At 41.3% G+C, this 27,531-nt stretch overlaps 1 protein-coding gene across 1 annotated transcript in view; it reads right to left on the reverse strand.

Annotated features, from left to right (window-relative positions):
- The window catches only part of ECT2 (epithelial cell transforming 2), a 1,537,379-nt gene that overhangs the window by 1,249,792 nt on the left and 260,056 nt on the right, over positions 1-27,531 (reverse strand). The window contains exons 3-4 of the mRNA XM_044070772.1: positions 16,742-16,821; positions 6,666-6,848 (exon numbers count right to left, since the gene is read on the reverse strand). Coding sequence (XP_043926707.1) covers positions 6,666-6,848; positions 16,742-16,821 — 263 coding nt within the window. The remainder of the gene's footprint in view (positions 1-6,665; positions 6,849-16,741; positions 16,822-27,531) is intronic.

Below are 27,531 nucleotides of genomic sequence, written 5' to 3' on the forward strand. Positions count from 1 at the left end.
ATGAGAACTGTCCCTACAGCAAAAGGATAGACTCCTTTTGAAAAACTATTTGGAAGGGCTTATTATATACCCCAGTGGAAACTTCTCATGTCATCAGACCAGGAAGCTGATTTTACACTAGCTGAATATATGAAAAAGTTGTTGAGTTCTAAACATCTGTTGCAGTCAAATTCTGTTTCAGATAGAAAACAAAAACATCAGAAGTGGCAGTGACGCCAGGAGACTGGGTGGGGATCAAAATCAAGCGAAAAAACTGGGCATCGCCAACGTGGGAAGGTCCCTACCAGGTGCTTCTTTGGACACCCACTGCAGTCAAGACAGCAGAACGAGCTTCGTGGCTACACCTGACGCACTGCAAGCTGGTTAAGAACTTTGAGTTGGACAAAAATCTTACCTCTCCATCTGGGCCCTCAGCACAAAGTCTGGCTACAAAGGGGGGGGGGGGGTCAGATCAATAGGACTGATCCGTCTCAACCCCAGTGAAGAAACCATCGGTGCTGAAGGTCCTATTAGGGCAGAGAGTAAGAGTACGTGTCCAATGACGGAATCCAGTAAGATCCAAATACACCTACTTAGAAGAGCCGGAGAAAACAGAAATGCAGAACCACCATTTCCATAAAAGTATTGCATAACCATCCTGTTGACTGTACTAGTGACAATCTTTTTGTTGTGACCATTCATTTTTTCAGCCACACAAATTGAACTGAACAAGCGTGCAGAGTGGCACCCGAACTTTAACACTTACCAGGCAATCAAATATGTGTATGCTGAAACCTTCAATGTTTCGAATTGCTGGATTTGCAGAGCTTTACCAACAGCATATGGGGGGTTACTGTTAACTTCAGTTCCCCTAGGAGCCAACAAGACCTGGGAAAACCTAATTCATGATACATCAGATGTCACATCACAAGATAAAGTAGCACTGCACTTGTCTGTTCGACAGAAGGGAACTGTGTGTTTTTATAAGAATGATACAGTCAAGGTGGGTTGGAGCAATTGTAATGTGACTGTTCCCTATAGATGCTACACTAAACCTGATAACATTGGATCCTATTGCAACACGACCTAGGATTTATTTGTTGAACTGATGCATAGGACAACTGGTGAAGTAAAACATAATGCTGACCTCTATAAGCAACTGTCCATAATTGACAAAAAAATGTTTCATGCAGAGTCAGGGTATAGTAAAGTTACTACTGAAGTAGAAGATTGTTACTTTATGCAGTAGAAAAGCATATAAATGGCTACCTGAGAATTGGTCCGGCAGTTGTTTTTTGGGGTACCTGGTTCCAGCCATACGACACACAGCAGTTTTACCTCAAGGGAAAATTCAGAATGTACGAGAAATCAAGAAGCCTGTCAATCCAGTGAGGCAAATCAATGCGCGCTGGAAAAACTATCATGCTCTGGGCTCGGGGAACAATGGACTGTCAAACATGGACTTGAGTGATACAGTTATATCGTGGGCAGGTGTACTGCCAGCATATGGAGCAACAAAATCAATCTGGGAACTAAGAAAATTAAGTTTTTTTTAAATAATGAGCAATGCAACCTTTTCTGCCCTAGAATTGGTGACTGACTGCCATGAGAACAGTGGTGCTTCAAAATTGCATGGCTCTTGACTTCACCCTAGCGCGAGAGTAGGTACATGCGCTTTAATACAGGAGTGCTGTTCGTATATTCTTGATCACAAACACGAGACAGACAACCATCTTGAGGTGATTCAGCAAGTGTCAGCCATGACCAAACCAGGACCAAATCCGTTGACGGACTTTTTCCAGAAATTGTTTGGGGGTTGGGGCAGCATCCTGATGAACATTCTGATTGCCATCTGTGTAGGAATAATCCTACTGGTGGTACGTGTGCTGCTGCATCCCCTCCATAAAAAGGCTGATTAAAAATTTTGTAGACATTTCAGTTTCAGAAACCTTATACCAAGATGCTGAACTTGAAGAATTGCTAAAAAAGTGAAAAGGCTTTCATGAGCTTAAACTGAATGACTCTCTTAACTGCAAATCCTGAGCAGGAAGAGGTTAGGAGAAGAAAAAACTGTTTATGCTTATCTTGAAAGTAGAATAAAAGTATTAAAACGGGGGAAATGTTAGAAAAATATATAATAGTAATATGCTTAGTGCACTCTGGGTTTAAAAGGGTTAATACATTTTTTCTGTTCACACTGCATGAATCTGCACAGTTATTGGAAACTTAAGAGACATTTCATTTTTGCTAATGTCATGAGAAAATATGCAGCTGCTAGAAGCTTTGATAAAGAAAACAATAGATGCTTGAAAGTATAAACCATTGTCAGCATTACTTGTACCAAAGCTAGAAATGTACCTTGAATCTAGACAAAATGCAACATGTATTAGAACTATATAATTGAAGAATTGAAAAGTTAAGGTGGGCTAAAATAAGCCCATGGCCATGTTGTTTCTCAAAATGTTTTTGCAAGACAGCAAATATCAGACCAAGTCAGCAATAGAATAGTAACATTTTCTGTGTGACATGAGAACTGTATAAGAATACCATACTGATCATCAAAGAGCCAGACAAATCCTGTACCTACATGCTTTGTCTCCCTGCTGCAAGTAATAAAGGGTGCCTTGCTTGAACCTAACGTGGATTGGTCTTTGAAGTTTTTCCTTTTACAAATGGTAAAGCTGAAAAAGATGCCAAATTCACAGGGAAGCCTGGCAACAGTAGTGCGTAAAACAGGTTACTATGGAAGTACCACTTTTTCCATCCAAAACACAGCAAAAAGCAGTTTAAACCATTACAGCATTCCTCAAAAATAAATAGCTTTCACCAAGGAAAAAATAGTTTCAATTCATTTTTTCAGTGTTTGCTGAATTTTATTTGCTAGTAATTACAGGTGTGGGGGTAGCCACATTCTTTGATTTCCTGTCCTTGCCTATTTAAGTGGTACAGTGTGAAATAATTTCTGCTTAAAAACCTCAGCTTTGGCCGGCTAAGAACTTGCTGTATTCAACTGGACGTACAAGAGAATTTAAGTACCTTTATCTGCACTTTTTTTCAAAAAAATACAGTATTTAAATTGATTTTAACTGTGTGTTGCAGGAATATTAACTGAACTGGAAGTTTTGACTTTGCTCTTCAGTTAGTCCCACCCACCCTCAGTGTTTTTGTTTTGGTGTTAATCTTATGGGCCTTGAAACTGCCCGCCCCTCTTGTAAATTTGTTTGGATACCCCTTCTGGGCCCATCTCATTTGCTCACTCAACTGAGTGCAGTGAGATCATATTCTGATTTCAGGCACTCCTACTGTGTACAAAGAGAGCATCTGGGAAACAGAAAAAAAAATTAAGTTTGTTTCCTGCCTTTCCTGTTAAGTGGTATAGACTAATTGTAGGCTTCTGAGCCCCCAAGCCCTTCTGTGTTGGAGGGAAGCCTTCTAGCTTAGTTTTTTTTTTCTTATAACTAGCCAGTTTTCTAGTTTCAGCACTCAAATCTGTTTCTTTGATCTCAGCACTTGTTCAGAAAAAAATAAATAAAATTTCATCTGCTTTTACTGTACTTGTGTTTCTACCTACTTTATTTGACTTTTGCATCATCTTAAAAGTACTCAATCGTATTTATTACTGCTTGGTGTAACTCATTCTAAGCCTTTTGGTTTAAACACTTGCGCCTTGTTTGCTGTGGCATAGACTGGATTCGGGCCTGCTGGATCTAGCTTTGTTTGTGTAACTTGAGCACTAATCCAGGCATTCTCTAAAAGTTACTGCTTGGTAGTAACTTGATTAAAAGTGTAGCTATCATTTAAGTCTTTTGGATTAAGCACTTGGGCTTCTGACCAGCTGTTTTACATTAGGAAGGTTTGTGGCATGCACTGTGGTGGCAGGACAGGTAGCTTTCATCCTTCTAAGTTGGGAACTGCTGATTGAGAGCCCAGTGCCTTATTCTTAAAGTGTATTAGTTCTGGTTTAAGCACTTGGGCTTCAGGCCAGTTATTTTACATTAAAGAAGGTTCATGGTCTGCACTCTTGTGGGAGAAGACCCAATCCTCCAAAGGCAGACGTCCTGTCTGGTGGACCCCAGCCATAAACAAACTATACAATAGGAGGACGAAGCTACTAAATGATAGAGCAAAATCCTAAAAAGGGAAGGCATCACTGATCAGTATTAGCAAAAAAAAACTACGGGCACTCATAAAATCGTCTAAGGCCAGCTTAGAGAGAAAAATTGCACAGGACACTAAGGATAATCACAAGGCTTTCTTTAGTTATGTTAGGAACCTGGGTGGTAATTCCCAGATATGCTCAGAATTAGTCCAAAATGACAAAAAATACACTGAACCCACAGACATTGCCAACATCCTAGCTGACAGGTTCAGTGCAAACTTCCCCCACCAAAAGGGCAAATATCTATCCCAGCAGAGTGCTGCCCCCCTGACATCTCAGATGCTCAGGTAAGAGCCGCCCTCTCCAAAGCAAAAAACACAGCATCAATGGGACCAGATGGTGTCCCAGGCTGTGTCCTACATGAACTCCAAGAAGAGCTAAACCCAAACATAAAGCTACTGTTCAATCTCAGCCTTACTACAGGATATGTGCCCAAAGAGTGGCGTACAGCAACAGTGGTCCCTCTCCATAAAGGTGGTGCCTCAACGGATCCTGGAAACTATCCCATAAGCCTGACTAGCTTGGTCTGCAAAGCTATGGAAAGGATCATCATGGACCTCATAAATAAAGATATTGGGGACCTACAGACACTGGATCCTACCCAGTTCGGCTTTGTTAAGGGCAGATCCTGCCTCTTAAACCTGGTTGATTTCTTTGAAACAGTTACCAAGGCCATTGACGAGGGGAAGGTGGTCCACACAGCCTACCTGGACCTCGCAAAAGCCTTCGATACAATACCCGACTGGCATTATAGATAAGCTCACCAGCTTAAATATAAACCCCTATGTCACTAGATGGATTGCAAACTGGCTCAAGGACAGAACCCACATGGCTAGAATTGCTGGAGCCATGTCAGACTCCAAACCAGTTACAAGTGGTGTCCCACAAGGCTCAGTCCTGGGACCTCTCTTGTTCAGTATATATTTCTCGGAGGTACAGGCCAACACGGAAGGACTGTGGCTGACCAAGTTCGCAGATGACTGCAAACTGGGCGTCATAATTGACTCTCCAGCCGACACAAGCATCCTCCAAAAGGGCCTCATAGAAACAGACAACTGGTGCCAGAGCCATGGCCTCAAGCTAAATGCCAAAAAGTGTATAGTCATCCCCTTTGGCAAAAACAAAGTGTCCACAAATTACCACATAGGTGGTAATCCATTACGTACGGAAGTAATTAGGGACCTGGGGACCCAAGTTGATGGCAATCTCTCATTTGACAACCACGTGGCCAAAGTGGTTAGAAAAACATTTTATATAGCCCACCTAATCATGAAGGGATTCACATCTAGATCAGGGGAGGTCATCGTGCCGCTTTACTCACCCCTCATCAGGCCCATAATTGAGTACAATGCCCCTTTTGGGATGTACCTTACCAGACACCTGCAGCAACTGGAAAGACCCCAAAAGTACCTCACCAAGAGGATCAAAGGGCTCAAACAAATGCCATATGCTGCCCGGTTAAAGAAACTCCAGCTCTACTCAGTGGCATACCGCCTGTTCAGAGGCGATCTGTGCCTGACGTATAAAGCCATGTCCAACCCGGAATTAATGGACATGCTGCACCTCAGAAAATCCAAATCCCATCGAGCTACGCACTCAAGAGACTTGAACCTCAGCACTGAAATAAATGGGACATGCTGGAGGGACAGATTCATAACCCAGAGGCTCCCTTCACTCTGGAATAAAATCCCAGTCCAGGTTAGGCAGAGTCCCTCATCGACTCTCTTCAAGAGGAATCTTGCTGAGTGGATGGGAGATCGTAGGTTTACCCCGGGTATCACTTGTGTCAATGTTAGACAGAGGCACAGTATACTAACCTCGAAAAAGGGCATAGCAAAATAAATTTAAAATGGGTGGCGAAAGCCAAACACATTCTGGCTAGGCTTATAAATGCCCTAGGGCAGATAGCCTAGTATGAACCTATGAACAACTATTTTTCACAAAATAAAAAAAAGTAATGCTACAATTTAAAAGTTATTAAGAGTTGTGCGACAGTCTAATTTTTCCCAGTATAAAATAATTTTAAAGAGCGAGCTTCACTTTCAGTGAAAGTTAAGTGGATGTTGTACCCCCCCCAACAGAATGGATTGGCACAGCAATGGAAAGCGTTAGAAGACTCGGTCGCTCACAAGAAAAGTGCTCTTTGACAGCGGGAAGGCTCTGAAGGGCTGGGTGTTAAAACCACTTTCTTCAGTTCAACTTAAGCGGACTGTTTGGGTGCATGGAAATTACCCTTGAAACTTTAGAAGCTGGCCATCTGTTATATCCTTAGCAGGACAGAACCCATATAGTTAAGGCTAGGCTACTGCAGCAACGATCAATATGATGAGCATTAAAACGTTACAATTCAAATAGTAAGTGAGGTCTCTCCACACATGTATTTCTGTCATAGGTAACCTGTCAAGACAGATATCCATTTACTATCCAAGCTACTTCAACTTCATAGAGATTAGCAGAATTAAGCATTACAGTGGATCATAATCATTTAGCTCATATTTGTAAAGTTAGCAGCATCAAAATCTCTTACCTCTTTTCTACGTGCACATAACATGACAATTGGAGGCCCCAGGACCCTGTTTTCTGGACTGTTCAAATAGTCAAATGCAGGGTCTTTAAAGTCCGGTAGAACAAAAATTGCCTCAAAATCTGTGTTCTCCAAATTTCCAAGCTCCTCCATTGACTCAGCCTTTATACAAGGCATTTTGATATCCTGAATATGTAAAACAAACAGAGATGAGATTTTTACGCAGTGATTCAGGAAATTTCATATCATTTCAAGAAGTTGCAATAAATGACGTCAATCTTTTCTAGGAAGGAAGCATCTTAGGAGATCATAATTTAAAAGGGGACAAGTAATGAGTCAACTTTCTAATGAGCTTAGTGTATTAAAATGAGTAACACCTGCCATGATCACGCTATTAGAGAGAGCAAGCCAAACACATCATCCTCTTGTGCAGCTTGATCATCCCATAAAATTAATACTACATATGCCACCTACATATAGCAAGAGATCTTAAGAGAGCATTTAATTTATCAGAAAGCAGAGTGAATACCCAATCATTGTGCAGTGCAAGATATCCAAACACCTCCACTCAAGGGAGAGTAAATGCCAGTAATAACAGTCAAGCACCATCTACATTGTTATGGTATATTTCACCTCACTTTACAGCAGGCCAGTCTGATAAACCCATTCAATCTAACCAAGTCATAGCCAGAAGTTTATTTTATATGATGGGTGACCCACCACCACCACACCCCTCATGCACCTAATACAACTTGCAAGTTCATATGGACTTACTAGGCTTACAGTCCAGGGAACCAGTGTGGAGCCTAGGCCAAATTCCCAGTTGTCCAAAAAATGCTCTGTCAAATGCCTTATTCAAGGTTGCACAGTAGCCAGTAACGGTTGACAGAGTTAAAGCCTAAAACCAAAGGAACTTCAGCTCACAGACAACCTTCTGTACCAACTGGCAGACTAACTTGGAAGTCATTAAAATTTCAGCCCATTTAGTTGTATGAGTTTGGTACTAATCCACTGCAGTTGTCACAGGAGCATACCCACCCCTGTTTCTTTTCTGTCAAAACTACTCACTGAGCAACTCTGAAGAATTCATCAGTAAGAAAAAGAAAAGGACACCAATTGTTTTATGATTTATTGTGCTACTGTTTGGTAGAAGATTTTGATTTTTACCTCTGAGTTTAACTGATATAAAAAGGTGTGACACCCGTGCCCTGGCCCAGGATAGGATTTATTTCAAAATTACACAGAAAGGATAGTCAGGTCAAGTGAATGGAATGTGGGTCAATACCTACATGAAAAAAAGTCTCTTAAAAAGTGAGAATGTGTAGCACATCTAAGATTAATTTTGGGCACACAGTTAAGACAGGATCATGTCCACATTTGTCAAGACAACAGTTTTTGAAGCAGCTATAATATTTGACTTAACACAAGACAGGACTTTTGGCAGGTAATAAATTTAACATTTTACAGACCGCAAACTTTGATTTAATTAGTGCTGGTTGTTAATGCTAGGAGACTATTAAGAACTTTTTATTGGAAAATTAGCTGTGTTCACACAAGACTGAAGTTAGTTTGTGAAACATGGTTAAATAATAGTGACTGAAAACCTGTTCAGAGTATAAATGATTTTTCTGTAACAGACATTCCAACAAGAAAAACAGGTGAAGGTGTTATGATAGGAATTAAAAATGTACAAGACTTGTAAACAAAGATGTTAATAACCACAACACCAATATTGTACATTGTGCAATTCCCAAAAAAAGATAACCCTAGAACAGATTACAATTGGTAGAGTGTATAGACGAAAGTCAACTGATAACCTTCAGGAATTTATACATTTCCTGCAGGAAACACAGGATGAAAAAAAAAAAATACAGTAGCTGGGGACTTAAATTTACCAGAAACTAACTGGAATAAGACTGATTTGACAAAGGAAATTTACAACATATGTTTAGGAACAACTGCTGCAGACTGTAAACAAACCTACCCAGAAACGAACATACTGAAAATTGTGTTCCTAACGAGACCGTTGTTACTTGTCAAGTTTTACCACCTCTGATGTGCAGTGATCTTGGGGTTATAAAGGCTAAACTACTGCTAGATAATTCTGCCAAAACAAAATCTAAACCAATAGAAAGATTACTGAAGGACTATATGTAAGCAAAACAGTTGCAATGTAAAACTACTGGAATAATATATTCAGTGGAAAGATGGCAGAAGAACCTGGTAAGATTTGAAATAATGTTCAAATGAAAAAATTATTTACTAGAATCTATGCACAAAAGGTTAGGACGACTAATTTCCATAAAAAAGATACTTGATTATATGAGAGAAAAATATGCAAGGAATAGAAATGAGGTTAAATACAACTTTGAAAATGGAAATAAACTAGACAAATTATAGAGTGAGACATGAGCAGGAAAAGTTTAAACAACTCAGGAGCTTAAAATCCACCAAAGCCAAGTTTGAGGCTAAATAGCTACCCAAGCCAAATAATCATGAGACATTTTTTTTTTTTTTTTACTTGTGATCTTGATCTCAAACGCACAATGTGATGAGATGAATGTCAATGATGTTACCTACACACAGACTGAAGATGTAGTGAACCTACTGTCCGAAAAATTTAGCTCTAACTTTACTTCTCCCTCCCCTCCATCTCTCTCTCAAGATCTGCCAGAAACGACTCTCCTCCAGCTATCATGCAAGACTAAGGCCCGAAAGTGCTATCAAAACCTAAACATACTGCATCAGAGTCCTAATAATATCCCTGGATGGATCATCTTAAACAGGGTGGGGCCGAATAGTGCATAGTGCTAACACCGTTCAATCTCATCCTTCAAACAGGTTTTGCACCTATTGAATGGAGAACAGCTGCAGTCATTCTCTTTCATAAGACCACCACCGATAGACCCAAGCATTACATACTCTCTTCTGACCAGCCTCATATGCAAAGCCATGGAAAGGCTAATCATGGAATTAAGCAGGGCATAGTGAACCTCCAAACAATGGACTCGTTTCAGTCTAGATTCATCAAGGGCAGGTCATGCTCAGTCAACCTGGTGGATTTTTTTGAAAATGTCACCCAAGTAATGGATGGAAGCAAAACAGTCCACACCACATACTTTGACCTGACCAAAGCATTTGACACAAATCCATACTCAGGAATAGTAGAAAAATCTAAATAAACTGGGAAGAAAACGCCTATGTCACCCAACTGGGTTGCCATCTGTCTCACAGGTAGGATGCAGATAATCAAAATAGGACAAGTTACCTCCACAAGAGACCAATCACCATGGCTGTGTGCTGGGTCCTCTCCTGTTTGGCATCTACTTTTCTGAAGCAAAACTCAGTACCAAAGGGAATGACTTACAAACCTTTGACCAACTATTGTTGGAAGAAAGTCCTTCTAAACTGCACAGCTTATAAACAAAGGGATTGCAACTAGATCTAGGGATGTCACTGTCCTTTACTAAGCCCTCATTAGGCCAATCATTAAATATTAATGCTTCTACTGGAATGTACCTGCTCAGACACATGCAACTGGAATGCCCACAGAGATACCCTACTAAAAGAATAAAAGGCCTAAACATGTCTTACATGTACTGATTCAAAGCTCTGCCACTACACTCTTGTTTTCTACAAACTGCTAAGAGGTGACCTGTATCTGGCATAGAAGGCATCCTCCGAACTATTACTGATGGATTTTTACTGCAAATTAGCAAGTCAAATGAAAGAAGTACTTCATACAGGGATTTAAACTTCTACATCAACATCTACAGAATGGTTTGGAGGGACAGGTAATTTTCATAGAGGATACCATCTGCTGTGGAACAGACTCCCCATCCACCTAAACCAAAGTTCAACCCTGTCCATTTTCAACTGCAACTTCGATTTATGAATGGGAATCAAAAAATTTACCCCAAGACTGCTCCCTGTACAAATAATGTCAGAGGCAACGCCTAAACGCTTTATCTTTGCACAGGTTCCCTCAAATTATATATGGTATGATCCCAGTTATTCTTATTAGGAGCAACATATAATTAAAATCGATCATGGGATGGGTAAGGTCAAGCTATAACCAAATGAGAGGTTATTTCAAGCACAAAAAGGGAAACTAGCTAGGCTTAAAATGGCCCGCAAGGGCAGCTAGCTTAGCACTTATCTATGCACCTAAGAAAATTTATGTAAAGTGTGACGTCCCCACACTGGGCCAGTAATCAGGGAGCCTAAACCCCAATAGACACTGGAGAGGGACGTGCACTTGGAATACACAAGGATACACAGTATTTCCAGATGCAGACTTCTCTGGATCAAGCATAATTTCCCTAAGAGCACACTGAGAACACACAGCCTGGGGTCCAGATTTCTCTAGATCTGGTTTTCCTCCAGGTCCCCAATAAGACTTCCCACTGGTACAGCTATAAGGTTAGGTCCCACTGGTACAGCTATAGGGTTAGGTCCTCAGCTGTCTGTCCAAGCCAAGTCCTCCAGCACCCTCTCTGTGAACCCGGTGCTTCATCTCCCAAACTCCAAGTAACAGTCTCTCTCTCCGACACGCACGCACACAGTCTCTCTCTCTCTCTGACACACACGCACACAGTCTCTCTCTCTCTCTGACACACACGCACACAGTCTCTCTCTCTCTCACACGCACACAGTCTCTCTCTCTCTCACACGCACACAGTCTCTCTCTCTCTCTCTGACACACACGCACACAGTCTCTCTCTCTCAGACACACACGCACACAGTCTCTCTCTCTCAGACACACACGCACACAGTCTCTCTCTCTCAGACACACACGCACACAGTCTCTCTCTCTCAGACACACACGCACACAGTCTCTCTCTCTCAGACACACACGCACACAGTCTCTCTCTCTCAGACACACACGCACACAGTCTCTCTCTCTCTCAGACACACACGCACACAGTCTCTCTCTCTCTCAGACACACACGCACACAGTCTCTCTCTCTCTCAGACACACACGCACACAGTCTCTCTCTCAGACACACACGCACACAGTCTCTCTCTCAGACACACACGCACACAGTCTCTCTCTCAGACACACACGCACACAGTCTCTCTCTCTCACACACACACGCACAGTCTCTCTCTCACACACGCACACCGTCTCTCTCACACACGCACACAGTCTCTCTCTCACACACACGCACAGTCTCTCTCACACACACACACAGTCTCTCTCACACACACACACAGTCTCTCTCACACACACACAGTCTCTCTCACACACACACAGTCTCTCTCAGACACACACGCACACAGTCTCACACTCACACACACACCCACCACACACACACACACCCACCACACACACACACACACACCCACCACACACACACACACACACCCACCACACACACACACACACCCACCACACACCCACCACACACCCACCCTCTTTTGCTTTCATGCACGCATTCAGACACTCATACATGTATTTCACTTACTTGAGAAATCAGCTGCTAAGCATCGTGGTGCACAGTTTGGGAACCCATGTACTAGGGAACCAACTGCCTTACTTAACAGTATGTTGCAGTAGCTTGACAAACACTCTTGTATACTTGCTCATTCTGTATTATTAGTGTACATTAAAGCCTTTTAAAAGAAACATGGGAAAGTCCATGTAAGATTAAAGTAAAACCCCAAAGCAGCACTCAAGAACTGAAGCCATTTTCTTTTCTCCACCCAGAAGAGCAACCGCAGTTATGTAATTTAAAGTAGGCACAAAACGGCTTTTGAGGATAACGTTGAGTGCAATAAAACAAAATAAAGAAAAAAAATATATAAAAATGTAACCAAAGGCTCTTTAATAAACCAAAAATAAAAATAAAGTAAGCGCTTTCACAACCACAAACTGTCACTTCATCAGACAAATAATAAAGACCATGATATATACAGACACTCTAATTAGCTGTCATCAAGTTAAACATGGTAAAGAGATTCACTTAAACAGAAAATGTTACAAACTTCTAAAACCTGATGTAAGTTGAGATAAAAGACTGTATGCTTGATAATACAAATACGTATAAAAGTTATATATGTCATGCCAAATGAAGAAAAAAGACACAATTAAATCTGGTTTCTCTGCGTTTAATAAAAGTATCCATTTCTGCTCAGCTGCATCCGTAATACTGTCAATGTCTCTTCCTCGTAGGTTGGCCTCTATAACTTGGATTACAAAAAACTTAAGTGTGTGAAGAATCTGTTAGTATGGCATGACTGGCTAATGCATTATTCTCCTTCTGATATCTCTGATGTGTTCCAGTATCCTGTCCTTTAGTAGTCTATTGGTTTTGCCTATATAGTATGCATGACATTGCTTACAATAGGCAAAATAGACTAAGTGGGTAGTTCAACAATCTGCATAGTAATTGATCCTAATAGTACATTTCTTAGTAGGATGTGTGTAAACTGAGTTTGAATAAATATACTGGCAAGCAGAGCAATGTCTGCAAGGAAAGGTACCTGTTCTCATGGATTCACATGGTCTATTCATAGTCTTATTACAAAGGTGATGTTTCAATGATTGATTGTTTCTGAAAGAGAATGCAGGCATGTTACTGATTGTGTTCTTCAGTTCTGGAACTTCCAGTTCTTTTTTATGATATTACAATAGCCATTGATATCACCAAGTACTGAAAGACACATCTGAACTTATCTATAGTAGTGATGATTGTCTTATGATCCAATTCTTCATTGACTGCATTTCTGAAATATGGTTTGCATCAGTCACCTCTGTGTGTCCATGCTTCAATCACATTATTTCTTGTTCAGAATATCCTCTTTCCAAAACTTCTTGTTTACTTATCTGTAGGGCATTTTGCACATCAGTGTTATTGTTGTGTAATCTAAGCACCCTATAAACTTGTCCTTTTAGCATATTACAGGGAATATGCCTGGGGTGCATGCTGTTTTATGCAACAGTGCATTTTTCCTTGTTGGTTTCTTATATATGCTGCTGCATATTTGATTCAACTTTGATTTCCTCAATGTCACATCCAGAAACTCTATTTCATCATAAGAGTATTTATAGCTGAACTTCAAGAACTCAGTAGTGGTATGCATTTAATCAACTTGTTGATGAAGTTCACTAGTGTTGCCTCCCCATAACAGGAAAATATCATCCACAAAGCGGACATACCAGAGGACATGTCCACGCAAAACATTTGTGTCTGATAAAAGAGTGGACTGTTTCCAGTGTGTTAACGCTAGATTGGTGTAGCTGTTGGCACAAGCAGTGCCCATTGCCACGCCAATTTTCTGGAGGTAGAAATCATTTTCAAAAATAAAACTATTGTTTTCTAATATGATCTCTAATAGAACACAAATAAGTTTAACTTGATAATCATCAAAACATTTATTCAGAGTGAGGAAGGATCTAATCATTTCAATACCCCATTTGTTAGGGATAGAAGTAAAGAGGGATTCTATGTCTAATGTGGCAAACATAGTTGCTATCCAGAGTAGACAGTCTGCTGTGTAATCTTTCTAGAAATGTTTTGGCATCCTTCAGAATAGTGTGGCAACTTTCAAAGTGTGTGCAAGTTATTTTCTACATATATTGATAAGAGATTCAGTACACCATCCTCTACCTGATACAATAGGTCTCATAGGTGGAAGGGACCTGTTCTTATGTATCTTAGGTAAACCATAAACTTTAGGAAGTACAGGATTAGTTGTGTTGAAATATTTAAATACATTTTCATTGATTAAACCTGTCCTAAGTAAGTCAAAGTTTAGAAAATAAACTTTCTATCATGCCAGTAACAGTTAATTTAGGAATGCACTGATAAGTATTTACATCTTGTAACAATGCCTTCATCTGTGTTGAATATAAATCTTCAAGAATGACAATCCCACCAACCTTGTCTGCAGGTTTAATGTCAATCGAATAAATGTTTTTAAGTTCATATAGAGCACCAAAATCTTGTCTGGTCATGTTGCAAAAAGTAGCCTTAGTCCCCTCTTCAAAAAGGGTGCATAATGGCGACAAATGTACTAGGTCTCTTGTAACTAGAAACTTCATTGGTATTACTGAACATGCTTTTTAATGTTAAGTTTCTAACTCGTAACCTTAGGTCTTCGAGCATTTCAGCATGGTCTGCTTGCTTAACAGGTATAAACAATAAACCTTTATTAAGTAGCCGAGTATCTTCTTTAGTTAGCTCAAAGGAAGAAATATTGAAAACCAAACCTGAGTTTAAAAATGGCGCCTTTTTACAATCTAGGGATTTCGCTTGGTCCTGTTTCATTGAAGCTTGCCTTTCCTTACTAGACTCAAAGATCTGCTCTTGATGGGAAGAGGATTCTTTAGTGTGAACCCTGTCATGCGATTTTGTTCTAAAAAAAAAAAAAAAAACGCTGTTTTCTTCAGTGTTGTTATTCACATGTTGCATTATGTCAGAAACTGATTTAGTTTTAGTATTAGCAAGAATGTTCGTAATGTCAAAGACATCTGGGGCATTAGAAGTGGATTCAGTAGAGGGATCATTAGCTGCATTCATAGTTAAATGTTGACTTGCAGTTGAACTTGTGGCAGCTACTTTAGTGCATGTTGCATCCATTGTGCTGCCTTTTTCAGCCGTGCTGCTTCTTGGTTAGCTGCGTGAGTAATTGACAGTTTCATTAACCGCTGCCGTTGTAGTCTCTCTAGGCCAAGAGAAAACGTACAGAGTTTGAAAATATCTCTGGTCTCTCTGCAATTTTTTTCACTTTTATCGATTGTAGTCTCTTGTCATAAGATGTTATACTTTCTTGTAGTTGATCCAGCCTGTCTTCTATGACATCAGCTGAAAAATGGCTTGCAATGTCGTTCTCGATAGAAATAACGTCATTCTTCAATTCTTGTTCCATAGGAGCGAAGAAGTCAATAAGCAGTTGTACATACTCAGCACTAAAATGTAGGTTCATCAGTTGCCATCTTCCAAGCACCTCAGGATACTGATCTCTAACTGGGAATATTTAGTATTCTTAAGCCTCTTGGAATGACATTATGTTGCAAAGAGGCTTGTAGGTGCAGACACTGCCATTGTAGTCTTTTGTATTTATATATTTTATTTTCAAGCTCCCTATAGCATTATAGAAATTCAGGTGGAAATGGATTAAGTTCACAATTGGTACCTGTTGCAGTAATGCAATTTATATCCAGGAGAGGATTATCCTGTACATTCAGGATAAGAAGGAAATGTTCACTTCCAGCTGCCATGGATGGTGAATTCAAAGTAGATTCTATTAAAGGAAGAGCGGTATATATCATGGTCTTTATCTATTGTTATTTGCCTGATGAAGCGACAGTTTGCTGTTGTGAAAGCGCTTACTTTATTTTTGCTTTATTAAAGAGCCTTTGGTTGTGTAAGTGGAGTGCATTTACATATATATATATATATATATATATATATATATATATATATATATATAAAATTTAAAGTGTCCATTTTAAATAAATCAAGCATGCTTCCTTAATGGGCTTTGAAATACCTATTAGTCTTAGAATTGCAGCATCTAAACAAAATCATATGCTAAAAGAAATCACTTTAGATAAGAAGTGATGCTCTTAAGTAACATATAAAGGAAACTATGTAATTACATGAAGTATATCAAATGGGCACAGACTTCAGGCAACATGATCTTCACTGAAATTAAAAGGGTTTTAAACCAGTAACTGTTGAATTTCAAGTAAAAAGGACAACAGCAGCTAGTTAAAAATCATGTTGCACATCAGTTGTTCCAGATTGCATCAGCAACTGGTAAGCCTGCAGGTGTAGGGCAGTGCTTAGAAGACCCTAGTACACAGTCTGTTGTGTACACAAGACCACTTGCAGTAAGGTAGTGAGTTTTAGCTCATGCTCAGTCAACACAAAAACTGCAGTATTTAACTTCTGTAACTGTACATTCAACAGGTCTTAACTCCTTAATACTGTTGATTATGAAGCAAATACAAAAGCCTGTCAAAGATCCATACAAACAAAAAAAAACTGTGCCATACCAATATTTTACGCATTTTGATCACTGCTGTTCTATCCTTTAGCATCACCAACATGCATTAAAAAGTGCACTACCTCCAAGGCTTTCAACAGCTGTTGATTACTGCACGCATCTCCAACCAAAATAACTCTAGTTTCCACAGGAGAGGTTTCATCTAGAAGAAAAGAAAAAAATCTCAAGTCTTCAGCAAATACAGTTTCAGTTCTTTGACTGGGAGAGAATATATTCAAACACTCTTGTACCTAGGCTTCAGCTGAAAGGACCAACTTATAATTTGGTAACTTACCTTGATTTATTTACAATTCATAAATAATTGCTAAGGTTACCTATTACCTTCAGCTCTAAACTGAATCTGAATTTTTTTTTTTTTTTTTTAAAATATTCAAGTTTCAAAAAACTTAAATAATAATAAAACATTCTGCAATGAAACGACTGTTCTCAGTACTACCAAGTCAAGCAAAGTGTACTTCCATCATGGGTGACAACACTCAGGTTTATAAAGAATGAGCTATACAATAATAATAACTGTCAGTTTCAGTCATGAAGTTTTAATCTAAAGGAAAAAAGGGGGGCTTGGGAGAATTCAGGAAAATAAACGTCATCATCTGATTGGTAATGCCCCTTTTTCTCCCATTTTGCACATGGGGGAAGGGTGCCACTTCACCAGTGACAATCATCTCGAGCCAAGGTTTACAACCCCAGGTGGCTAGCCTTGTCACTGTAGTTCATCCATACCACTCACTCGCATACACATGCACCTACAGCCAATTTAGTGTCTCCAATCAACCTACTGCATGTCTTTGGAATGTGGGAGGAAACCAGAGCACCTGGAGGAAACCCACACGACTGCAAGGACATACAGACTCCTCACAGAAGGCACCCAAGCAGAGAATCAAACCAGAGAACTTCTTGCTGTGAGGCAAGAACGCTAACCGCTCAAATCTTTCTGCAGAAATCACTTAGAAGACTAAACTGACAACTGTCAGACTTCAAATCAACACAACTAGTGAAAACTGCAGATGAAAATCGGAGTTGAATTAAAAAAACTCACCTGCATGCGAGGACAGTTGGTGCTCAGCATGCAGTCAAAAACATCTTTTCAGAATGCAAAGGATTTTTTTTTACACAACAGATATAATTGGAAATGCCAGAATGCAAAGCAGCACTTTTTTAGCAAGTTTCTAAAGGGACCAATTAAAAAAGGCAGAAATGCGCATCACACAAAGCAGCTATATAATATTTTTGAGGTAAGCAACTCAACTGAAGAAATTAGTACTCTTGAGAAATAGAGGATGGTGAGATGGGAGATGAAGGGATTTCAAAGATTTTAATTGGGTGCAAAGCAGATAAGCATTAACAGTATGAAAGGACAATATATGTCAAAGAGAAGAGGGATAGCTACAAGTTAGAGAAGCAGGCATGAAAAGATTCAGTCAAGGAGAAACAGCAGCAGGGACTGAAAAGGCACAGCAAATCCCATTCAAAATATGTCTGAGATCAGATTTTGCACTGTGTGAGATCGGACATTGAAGGTAGCCAGTAGACAAATATGATTAGAGACAAATGATTTAGTAAAGGAAAGGTGCAGGAATGAAAAGACACTATGAAGAATGCTATAAAACACAAAAGAAAATAGGAAAATCACTAGTAAAAGTCAGGGGGTCTATATTATATGAACGAAAGTTCATATAAGCGGACGCTCTAATGAACAAAACACCCGGACATGGAGGTGCTTGTTGTGGGATCGCAGTACACTGAAGATTGGAGTTTTTGCCCTTTCCTCACTGTGGTGCGATCTCGGAGTTGGAATATATATTTAGTGTGTGGGGGGGGGGTGATTTGCCCAATATTTTTTTTGAGTAGGGGACAAGTGGCTACATCAGTGGATGTAGTTAGATCTGAGCGGAGGCAAGGGGCCAAGCCTTTGTATAACAGGAAAGGCAGCAATGGAGGTATGAAGAGAAGAAGGGACGCTCATTGCAGACGAGGACAATTCATGCTTACATTTGGTAATGACATATAAGGGGTGCTTGTGACATTATCAAGAACTGGGGGGTTCTGCATACGGATCGCAGAATAGAGATGGTTGGAGAACAACCAAGGTTTACTTTTAGGAGGAATAAAAATTTAAAAGATATGTTATGACATGAATCTAAGTCAGGTCCTGACAAGATGGTCAGGATAGAACGTCAAGGCACTTTTCCTTGCTATCACTGTAAAGCGTGCGACTATATCTATAAGGATAATTTATTTATACATCCCACAACAGGACAACGATATTATTTGAAGGGATATGCAGATTGTAGAAGTATGAATCTTGTTTATATAGCTATGTGAAAAAATGCGATTCTTACTACGTTGGTAAAACCAACTGTATGTTAAAGAACAGGATTTTTGGACATTTGTAAGAGATTAGACATCGAAACCTGCGTAATGCTTTAGCACAGCACATTAGTGAAAAAGGAGGTCATTCCTTTAAATTTACGGTAGTACAAATGGTCAATAAAACAGAGGTGGGGATGCTGTCAATGAAACGGAATGCAATGAAGCGAGATGGATAATAAAGTTAGGGGCTGATAGGAGCCCAGGTTTAAACGCTGCTTTTCCTTTAAAACCTTCCCTAAGGAAAAGGAGGGTAAAATACTAGGATTGGATGGTACGGTATTTAAAATGTATGACTTAACTGTTTTAATGCATCTGAGGAAGGGCTTGTTGCCTGAAAGGGCTCATGTGCACTTTTATTTTAATAAACGTTTTATTGTATTTTGGATATCGCCTTGGTGTCTTCATACAAGTTTTATTGAAATTTATTCGGTGTTTGTGGAGAGACTTTGGTGCAGGGAAATCATTTTTGCTTTGCTTAAGTTTTTTTAATGACAAAATTGAGATCCCAAAGGGGGGGGGGGGGCTGGTTTCCTTGGTGGTCTGATGTGAAGGATGCCTTTTAAGAAAAGTTCAAATTCCAGCCTGTAAGCTAAAGGAGGAGACATAAGGAGACATGCAGAGATAGCATAAAGGTGAGCTTTTACTGAGGAGTATGACGGTCCACTCTAATAATTCACACAGGTAGGACAGAACCACTGGAACATCCATTGGCAGTGGTTGTAAATCCTTTACAAGACACCAGATAGATAGAAAACAGTTCCCATTTGGAAACCAGATTTCCTAGTAGTGGGTTTTCTGTCCTCTTGCAGAACTTGTAGCAAGTCATCATAAAAATGGGTGTTGGTGTTTAAAGGGAATCAAAACCCCATCACCCACAAGGTCAGTTGTAGAGTTGACATTTGGGTGTACTAAAGTTCCCTTGTCCTGTGAGAGTAGATCCATTCTGTGGGGTAACTTGTGGTGACTGCCCTTGGCTAAATGCCGAAGGGGGAAGTAATGCTGTCTTGACCAAAAGAGTCACCAGCAAGATTTTTGGTTGCTCCTGTGGGATATTCAACAGGACCTTTTGGAGACGAGGAAAGGGGGGAATGCATGTAGAAACAGGACATCCACCTTCCACACCAAAGGATCTGGAATCCTGGCACAAAACTTGGGAGACATACCAGAGGTGTATCCCATAGATAGACCATGTCCAAAAACACATCCCTGTGTAACATCCATTTCTGGAGTGAGTCATGGACCTGCTCAGAGTGTCTGCCACAATATTCTGGGTCGAGGGTATGTTAACTGCCAAGAAAGTCGACTGGGCAGCTAATTCCCAGGCCTGTAAGACCAGCCTGCACAGGAGGTAAGACAGTGTCCTTCCCAGTTTGTTGACATATCAGAGGACTGTGGTATTGTCAGTAAGCCACCTTAAAACCCCTGGGGAAAGAAAATAAGAGCCCTCATCTCTTATATTGATGTGCTCCCTTTTCTGGGCTGGAGATCAGACATACCTGACCCTCCATGAGTCTAGCGTAGTTCACCATCCCATGTCTGAAGCATCCGTGTACAGCTCCTTAGTGGGAACAGGTGGTGTAAGCCTGGATTCCTTGAAACCTGTTGAATCCAACAGTGCAACTCCTTTTTCAGGCAAGGCAGGAGGTGGGATGACAAACTCCAGGGGATGGGAGTGCTGCACCCATACTGTTAAAGAACTACTGGAATTTCTTCATGTGTAACTTGGCTAAAGGAACCATGGGAATAGTGGATGCCATGACCCCAGGAGGCAAAGAAACTCCTTGGTAGTTAGAGATTGAAAAAGCAAGAGGTCCTGGAAGTAGGAGGCGAGGGACAGGACCTTTTGTTGGGGGTAAGGAAGCCAGCATCCTGTCTGATTGGATCCTGCAGCCAAGGAAGATGTGGTCTTGGGAAGGGACCAGAGTGGATTTCTGGTAACTGATCATGAACCCTAAACCCTGCAACAGTGACACCATAAAGGAAAGGCTCTCCTGAAGGATGTCTGGAATCTAAGCCTGGAGAAGGTAGTCTAGGTACAGAATGTTCTGTATACCCTGTAGGCTGCAGAAGGCTATGACAGGAGGAGCTAAGCATTTTGTAAAGACCATCGGGACTGTAGACAATCCAAAAGGCAAAGCACAGAATTGAAAAGGTGAGGAAGCAATAGCAAAGCAAACAAACTTCTGAGCCAAAGATAAACTGAAATACAAAGATAGGCATCTTTGATGTCCAGTGACTCTAAAGGCCTGAGGAAGGATGAGAGGAAGAAGGGTGGGTAATGTTAACATACAAAAGATGGAGACTCTCAGAAAGGTATTTAGTTGGGATAGGTCTAGAAAGGGACGCCAAGGACCATCCTTCCTGGGTAGCAGAACATCCTGGAGTAGAACCCTTTTTTTCTACTTGGGAAGGCAGCACTACCTGAATGGTGCCTTGAGAAAGGAGGGTGGAAATAACCTGGGGAAAGTTCCAGTTGTTCTTTTGGCTGCTGTGGAGTACCCCCAAAAGGGAGGAGTCTTCTACACCATAAAGTATCTTTGTAGGATAATAGGTAGTACCCAAGAGTCCTGAGTTATCTGCATCCAAGCAGAGAGAGAGAGAGAAGTGAAAGGACAGAGATGCTACTGGTCCAAGAGGCAGGTAGTCAGACTGTCTTAGCCTGAAAGAGCCGTTTCTGTGTGGGAGTAGAGGTGGTAAATCTAGATGAAAATTGTTTCCTGGTATCTCTTACTTGTAGAAGATTGGGGACTGCCAGACTTTCTTGCAAAGGTGGTCTTGGTAGAGTAGTTCCTCAGTAACCTGGGCACAAGGGAAACCATTAATGTAGTCAGGCAAGGGTTGGAGCCTGAGCCAAGAGTACCTCCTCAGGACTGACCCAGATGCAACTGCTTTAGCTGATGTCTCCACTGTAACATAACTACACTTTTTGAAACATGTAATCTGAGCTGAGAAGTTAAGGATGGAGGAAAGCCTGGCCTTCGTAGGAGAGACAGGAAGCTCAAAAAGTTTATCAGCAACCGAGAGAAGGGGTCAAGTAATATCGGGTCATATGGGTCTGGTAGTTAATGGCCCTGAAAGCCAGAGTAACTGAAGTATAAACTTTGTTTTCCCTATTTTCCCCATGACTTTGGTCTCCTTATCTGAGGGTAGCAGTGAAGTGGAAGGCAGCATCTTGGAAGCCTTATCTGCAGAAACTGAAATGGTAGCAGGACTTGCAGAACATCTGAACAGAAGTTTGGAATCCTCCGGCACTTTATAAAATCTATTTGGCCTTTTGGGGGCAGGAGGTTGAAAATCAGGGCACTCTGAAGCTGCAGCAAAGGGATCCACCACGAAGGCTGGCAGAACAGGCGGTATGGAAAATGGGGAAGGGGAGTCCATCTGCAGCAGCTCATAGTACCTTTTTTGGACGTCTGACCTGACAACAGTCCAATTTGAAGAACTCCCTCATCTAAAGAATAGTTACCCCAAATGAGATATCCATAAAGGGAATCAGTGCCATTAAGATTTTTCTTCTGGGGAGGCATAACCCTAACGAGAAGAAATCTGAGCTGAATAAACCAAAGATTCATCCCCAGAGGATCCTCATCTGAGGAACACTCCTCAGAAGTCCTCTTTTGCGGAGTAAATGGAGGAATAGAAGGAAAAGAGAGAATGAGAGAGAACTCTCTCAAGGTCATAAAGACGTTGAATAAGCCTTGGGAAAAGGTTTGCCAATCCGGTGATTGTTCCAGAGGAACAGGAGGAATACGTTTCGTTTAAAAAAGGTTTGTGTTTTTAGGAACCTCAATTTGGTGGAAGATGGATAAGCCAGACACCGGCCTACACTCTACAATGTTGGATGGAACATAGTCTTGTACAGTGATATGGGTAATGCCACACAGGCCTTCAGTCACAATGAGCCAAGGTTCTCCCCCAACAGAGTCTGAAGCCTGCATTTCCCCAGAGGACGTGCTGGTAGGGTCTTACATGGCCTCCACACTGGTACCCGTTAAAGTGGCTACAAACTCCGGAGCAGTCTCCGGGCCAATATCAGCCACAGGAGATATGTCCAAACCAGAGGGAGCAGCAGGTAAATCAGGCTGAGATTTCTTGGCCTTCTTAGCTTGTGGTTCAACTGCAGGGCCTGACTTACCATCCATATCACGTGCGAGACGTTTTAGGTGCTGATGTTCCAGGTATAAATTTAGAGAAGCTAACCAACTTCATAGGGTCCTGGGGACAAAGGACTTGCAGACAAAACAGATAGTATGGTCACACTCAGGGCCTAGCCAAAACAAACAAAGGTTGTGAAAGTTATGTGGAATCTGCCTTCCACACTAACTTGCCCTTCCCAGCTGACATGTAATCACAAAAAACACAGTAGTCAAAAGATAGCAATGAAAACTCCCAATAAGGCACTTCTCTGAACCAAGGTTTGCAACTTGTCTGACTAGCGATGACTGGAGCAAACAATTGGAGAGGTGGCAGAAAAGTTCTGCAGGGCTGGTATGAGCAGGCATCCACTTTATACCAGACATCACTTTAATGACAGACGTATGTTCTGCTTCTTTGCAACATTGCAGGTGCCTCACTGTAGTACTAGACTTTTGTATATTGGCCAGATGTAAAAGTCAATCAGCGGCAGACTCAGTGTTATGAATACTGCAGCAAACGAGTAAAAGGATATCGAATGCTCTCCAGCAGGGTGTTAATGTACAAGTAATGCACTCTGAAAACAAGACCTCCGCTTCACAGCAATATATTCCGCTGCCATAAAGCACGGACTAGAAGGAAGCTAACAGTCAACATTATTTTACGCTTGTTAAGCAGTCCTTTTGCTGGTTAGCAAGTGTAAAAAATTATAGAAAAAAAGTGTGAACTTTAGTGTGGGAGTATATGCATGCATGAAAGTGAGATAAAGCCATTTTTTTTTACACTTGTTAAGCAGGGTTTCTGGTCTTTAGCTAGTGTAATATTTACAGAAACATTAGAGAGAGAGAAAAAAGTGTTCACGTCTATGTTACCTTCTACCTGTATGAAGGAATGCGTGCATAAAAAAGTACAGTTTTGTACCTACCATAAATGTAGCTGTTCGAAGATCCACATTGCTGCAGTCCTTACTTATGGGTAGTCCGCGGTCCTCGGTCGGCCCGAATACCAAAGTATTAGGCTGACGTCGGTCATGGGTGCCTAAAACTGACAGAGCGTCAGGGTATAAAGGCGCATGACCAACGTCATATCCTCAGTCTTTTCTTGCCCCAGATGTCAGAAGGCCAAACCAGAAAGGCCACAGTCAAAAACAGAATACCTCCCAAAAACATGCCCAACAACAACCATCACCTAAAGCATAGCACCCTGTTAAACTACAGTGGGGAAGGAGGGAGGGTAAATTGGACTGCAGCAATGTGGATCTTCGAACATCTACATTTATGGTAGGTACAAAACTGTACTATGTTCTTCATCTCACATTGCTGCAGTCCTTACTTATGGGTAGAATCCCAAAGCAACGGGAAAGGGAGGTTGGTAAAAATCATAAAGCATTAGGGGCTGCTAAAATGCCCTGTAAAATTGCAGTGGCAAATCCAGCCCTAGACTTAGAATAGAGAGGAAGGTGGTAATGCTTAGAAAAAGTATGCACTGAACTCCAAGTAGCTGCCTCCAAAATGTCTTTTGTAGCTACCCCCCTTAGAAAGGCCGTGGAAGTAGCAGTAGCTCTAGTGGAATGAGGCCTGATTCCAGCCGGAATCTCCTTACCATGATGGGAATAACAGAAAGAAATACAAAACCCAATCCATTTAGAAATAGTTTGTTTTGAAACAGGTTTACCCCGTGAACCCAAGGCAAAAGAAACAAACAACTGCTGAGACTGTCTGAACTCCTTGGTTCTGCTCAAATAATAACGCAACTGCCTGTGAATATCCAAAGTATGCAAAATTTTCTCCTTTATTTTGGGGGTTTGCATAAAAAGTAGGCAAATGAATAGTCTGGTTTAAGGCCACACTAGAAACCACTTTAGGCATAAAGGAAGGATTAGTACGCAAAGATACCCTATCCTTATGAAAAATCAGGAAAGGCTCCACTGCCATGAGGGCCTGTAATTCAGAAACCCTTCTTGCAGAGGTAATGGCCAACAAAAAAGCAGTTTTCCATGATAAATACTTTAACTCGGCCGAAGCTGCAGGCTCAAAAGGTTGTAGAGTAAGCTTTTCCAACACAAAATTGAGATCCCAAGCAGGAGTAGGAGCTCTACGTGGGGGTCTTGAATTTTGCCCCTCTAAGAAATTGCTTAACCAAAGGGTGAGAGAATAAAGGAGGGTCACAATCATAGTGAGCAGAAATGGCTGCAGCATGGACCTTTATCGAGGAGAAAGACAAACCCTTGTCCAATAACTCAGTAAGATATTGAAGAGCAACACTTAAATCAGGTTTGGAGACAAAGCCCTTTCCTTTGCTCCAAATAAAACATCTCCTCCATTTATCAGCGTAAACTTTCCTGGTACTAGGCCTCCTGGCCTCCAAAATAACATTCAAAACTTGTTGTGGAAGCAGAGACCCTCCAGAGTCTAAAACAGAATATGCCAGGCTGTTAGATGCAGAGACTGAATCTTGACATTGAGGAAGTGATTGTCCTCCTGTGACAAAAGGTGCGGAATCAAAGGCAGAGGCCATGGAGGTTCTCGTACTAGACTCCTCAGTAGTGGGTACCAGTGTTGTCGAGGCCAATCCGGTGCTATCAAAATCATGGTTGGCTTGTCTTGTCTGGCCTTCAAAAGTACCTTGGGAAGAAGAGGCAGAGGTGGAAAGGCATATACATGCAGATTGTTCCAACTGAATGATAGAGCGTCCACCTTCCAAGCTGTGTGATGAAACATTTTTGTGCAAAACTTTGGCAACTGGTAATTTAGTGGAGAAGCGAACAGATCTATGTCTGGAGTTCCCCATAACACTGTCAATTTTTGAAATACAATTATTCACTTTTTCTGACATCCGGTAAGTAACTGAGGCAAGAAAAAACAAAAATATTCCCCAACGGGGTACTTAGCCCAACTTGGTATCGGTCTGAAACCGAACGGCACTTGCAACGCTGCTTCTGCATCGGACCATGCGGCAAAAAAGACTGAGGATATGACGTCGGTCATGCGCCTTTATACCCTGACGCTCTGATGTCAGTTTTAGGCGCCCATGACCGACGTCAGCCTAATACTTTGGTATTCGGGCCGACCGAGGACCGCGGACTACCCATAAGTAAGGACTGCAGCAATGTGAGATGAAGAACATCGGAAAGTACAGTTGTGTCAAATCTTACAATAGTGGATATCCTTCTCTTCACTGTTGCAGTACTCATTACAATTGGAATCCCCTGCCAAGGGCGGCCCAACATCCAGCCAGTATACCAAAGCCATTAGGCTGCTTTAAGGTACACCGTACATCACATATACGCTCCTTCAAAAGCGCAGGGCATAAAGGTGATGTCCGGACATACCATCCTCTGAACTGAGAGCCCCAGTAGGAATGCCAGTTCAAGGAGTAAAAAGGAAATAGGTACATTCAGAAGAGAAATAGACCTGGAGTGGAGGGAGTGAATAATGCAACAGTGAAGAGAAAGACCTCTACCAATACGGTAAGATTTTACACAACTAGTTATGTCCTTCCATTTCACTGTTGCAGTACTGATTACAATAGGGAGAGTGCCAAAGCTCCGGAAGACGACAGGGAAGAGGTAGGCCAGCAGAGCTCTCTAGGAAGCTATGAAGGATGGCCGTAGCAAAACCAGCTCTAGCAATTCCATTCAACTTATAGTGCTTGGAAAAGGTATGCAAAGAATTCCAGGTAGCTGCTTCAAAAATAGTGTTAGTATCCAAACCCTTGAAAAAAAGCACAAGAAAAACACAGCTCTAGTAGAAGAACAGAATAAGGAAGGCTCTTACCATGAAAGGAGTAGCAAAAAGAAATGGCTTTAGAAATCCAAGAAATAGTTTGCCTGGCCACAGCCAGTCCTAAGGACCCTGGATGAAAGGAAACAAAGAGCTGATAAGATTTACAAACAGTCCGACTTATCCAAAAAATCTGAGTGCAGCACCTTCTCACTGGCAGACCGCAGAGAAGGGAAAATGTGGGCACAGAAGGATTAGTACAAAGGGACACCCTGTCCTTATAAAATACCAAAAAAGGACAAGCCATAAAGGCTTGAAGCTCAGATACCCGTCTGGCAGAAGTAAGGGCCAACAAAAGTACAGTCCTGCAAGAGCAAAGCTGCAAGGAATCTGAGGCTGCAGGCTCTAAAGGAGCCTGGATCAATTTTCCTAAAACAAAATTAAGATCTCAGGAAGGAGGAACAGGCTTCCTGGGAGGTGTAATATGATGGACGCCTTTAAGGAATTGCTCAGCTTAAAATCTGGAGGCTAAAGGAGGCGGTAAATGCAGACAAGAAACAGCTCCACATTCCCCCCCCCCCCGTTTGATCTTGAAAAGGATTTTGGAATTGGAGGAAAGGGAG

The sequence above is a fragment of the Protopterus annectens genome, chromosome 4.part1 (genome assembly GCF_019279795.1).
Source record: "Protopterus annectens isolate FY-2018-M chromosome 4.part1, PAN1.0, whole genome shotgun sequence".
Taxonomy (NCBI): domain Eukaryota; kingdom Metazoa; phylum Chordata; order Ceratodontiformes; family Protopteridae; genus Protopterus; species Protopterus annectens.